Source organism: Myiozetetes cayanensis, unplaced genomic scaffold (genome assembly GCF_022539395.1).
Source record: "Myiozetetes cayanensis isolate MyiCay16 unplaced genomic scaffold, myiCay2020 scf10, whole genome shotgun sequence".
NCBI lineage: Eukaryota > Metazoa > Chordata > Aves > Passeriformes > Tyrannidae > Myiozetetes > Myiozetetes cayanensis.
This window is the reverse complement of record NW_026086605.1, coordinates 15,344,674-15,347,464: the sequence shown is the minus strand read 5'-3', so window position 1 is coordinate 15,347,464 and position 2,791 is coordinate 15,344,674. Positions and strand designations below refer to the sequence as shown.

Below are 2,791 nucleotides of genomic sequence, written 5' to 3'. Positions count from 1 at the left end.
CCTCCATTGAATGGGAATTTTAATCAATTGCAAACAAATAGCAGTATCTCAAAAGGCTGGAAAAATACAGCATGGATTACAAAATAGTTAAAGAGAGTTCCAAATGTGTCTATAAAACCTACTGCCCAAAGCGGCACATAATGTTGCTTTTTACCAGACAAATGTATTTGAGTGGCAGATTGGCCCTTGCACACAAAAGAAAAGAGGTGTATTCAACGATACTGACAGAGAACCTTCAGACCACTTATTACAGGAACCCAGATTACAAGTGTGCCGGAAATCTTTCAGTAACCCCAGAGATTACCTCTAAAGTGGAAATATTTATTGCTCTTTTTATGTTAGTTGACAATTGACTTTGAAAGATTTATGTCAACTTAGAGGAGTCAAGGATCACTTCTCAGAGCCCTTTCTCTGGCCTGAAATCAGGCCATTTTGACCATAAATTTACTAGAACATTATTCAAATTTTAAAAGTGCATAGCAGAGTGGGAAGGAATTTTACTGCCACTTATGGAAAAACAGCACTGGAATGGTAAATTTTTCATCATCACCCTCATACCCCATTACCTGTGTGCGAGATGATAAGATACTATTTTGTAGATAAGAAATGTCTAGATCCTTCCCAAGATGTCCTTCTTATCAATCTACTGAGGCTGCACGTGAAAGCATAAAGATATATTATCATACTTATTTAGAAAACAACTTTTTACATCTTAAGATAATACAAATACATTATTTAAGGGTCTACAACAAAAACATCTGTTCCACTATAGCAAGCCCAATATTAAGTAACAGGTATATCCACATATTTGGTTAAAGGCACAGTCCCATGACAGAAAATCCCATCTAGGAAGTAGCTGAAGGGATTGGATACCTGTTTTAGAAGGCAGGGGAAAATTCACGCTTTTTTGCACTCATGCTCAGTAAATTGCAGAGTGGCAGAACAAATCTAGATAATAAGGAGTCTATGCTTCCTTTAATGAAGAGGAGCTTTCTTTTGGGGCAGAATGTATAGCTCTACAATCCTTGTGGAAGGAATTCACATGAAAGCTAGAAAAAAATTAGGTTTATTAAAGGATTTCATTTATATTAGTGTTTGTCCCACTCTGTTCCTATTTTACAGTTGCCTATAAATGCAGAGGCCTGAAGTCCATAATCCTGGTTGTCCAGCATGTCTTTGTAAAATGTTTTGTTCAGTGCTGCATCATAACTCCGCCAGGCAGTTACAGAGAAGGGCAGCCCAAATATCTATTAGTAGTGCAAATCCTCTTTAGTCATAGTCCATATCAGACGGTCAGACGCCCAGCAAGAAAGCTCTGGGATCCCTGTACCCTACAAAGCAGGGTGCCGCCCAAAAGCCAACTGGCTGTGCTCTGCAGGCGCTGCTGAGGTCCAGTGCGGGTGCCGGCAGAGCCGCCAAGGTGAAGCCCTCAGAGGCGGCCCCTTGCCGGGGCAGAGGTGATGGTCGGGCCACGTATGCGAGAGGCAAGGGCACCACACCGCCCTGAGGTCCGTAAGGGAGAGGGGGGCTGCAGAAGGGCTCCGTCCTCAACTCCTGCAGCTGCCTCTTGAGTTTCATCCGGCGGTTCTGAAACCAAGTCTTGATCTGGGGGAAAAGCAAGGGGAGGGGGGAGGAAGAAAGGTGAGGTTACAACGGCACGCAGCTTGTTCTTTATCTTGCTATTGGAACTATGCTGTCGCTGTTCCCCGAGCCCACGGCACAGCCCGTGCCCCTCTTGCTCACCTGCACCTCGGAGAGGCGCATCCTGCCCGCCAGCTGCCGGCGCTCGGCGGCGCCCAGGTACTGCTGCCGCTGGAAGGAGCTCTCCAGGGTGCTGATCTGCTCGGCGCTGAACGCCGTGCGCAGCCGCCGCCCGCCGCGGCCGCCGGGCTCCTCGGGGCCCGAGCACTCGGGACCCTCCTCAGGCACAGGCTGACCCGCTCCCGACGGCCGCCCGTCTGCTCCTGGGGACAGGGGAGAAGGAGGAAAGGGTGAGCCACGCCTGGGGACCGCCCGCCTCCTTCGCCACCGCGCAGTGGTACCCTCCGGGGTGGCCCAGGCCCGCCCGCCCTCCTCCCCGGGCGCGGGAGCTTCGGGACGCCCCGACGGCCGCGGACACCGCGGTTACCTGCAGCGGGAGTGGCCGCCACATGCTCCCTGCTCCTGCCGCTTCTCCCGGCCCGCGGCCCGGCGGACTGCTCCCGATTTCGCTCGCTCGTGCCGGGGCGGGAGCCAGAGCCAGGACTGGAGCCAGAACCGGGCCGGTGGCCCGCGGAGGATGCTCGGTGCGGAGAGCCCTCGGTGGGACTCTTGAGAGCCTGGCTGCTCTGGGACAACCACTCCACGGAGAACGGGGCCTTGGTCATCCTGCCTTGTTTCAGAGATACCAGGAAGGAGGGTGTAGGAAGAGCGCGGGCCCCTCCTTTATACCTCATCTCCCGGAGGAAAACCTTGTTTGTGTAAATGCACATCAAAGGGCCAGATAAGTATCATCTAATTGCGATCAGTCCTCCCCCCCAACAAAAGATATCGTTCACACATTGCCCCAGCTCGCGGAGGCTCGGCTCCGCCGTGTCTGCCCCTGAGGAGTTCGCTCCGCCGTCAGTGATTTACAGCTCTTGTTACATCCTATCCCCATGCAAATAGCATTTATGGAGCTGAGCGGCCTCAAACGGCGCTGGGGAATGTATCCCCGGGGGAGCGCAAGGGGACCAGCATGCCTGGCCGCTGGCCGGAGAGTGGGCGCTGCTGCTGCTTCCGATCTCCCTTCCCCTGGGGTTCGCTTTTTCAT

The 2,791-nt window shown here is 52.5% G+C and overlaps 1 protein-coding gene across 1 annotated transcript; it reads right to left on the bottom strand.

Moving 5' to 3' along the window:
* Positions 1 to 1,050: 1,050 nt before the first annotated feature.
* LOC126653282 (homeobox protein vent1B-like) lies at positions 1,051 to 2,366 on the bottom strand. Its single transcript, XM_050340838.1, has 3 exons — positions 2,129 to 2,366; positions 1,744 to 1,964; positions 1,051 to 1,605 (listed from the first exon to the last, which is right to left on the bottom strand). Exons 1-3 carry the CDS (start codon positions 2,364 to 2,366, stop codon positions 1,294 to 1,296), a joined length of 771 nt encoding a protein of 256 aa, XP_050196795.1. The 3' UTR covers positions 1,051 to 1,293.
* Between the last annotated feature and the right edge of the window lie 425 nt (positions 2,367 to 2,791).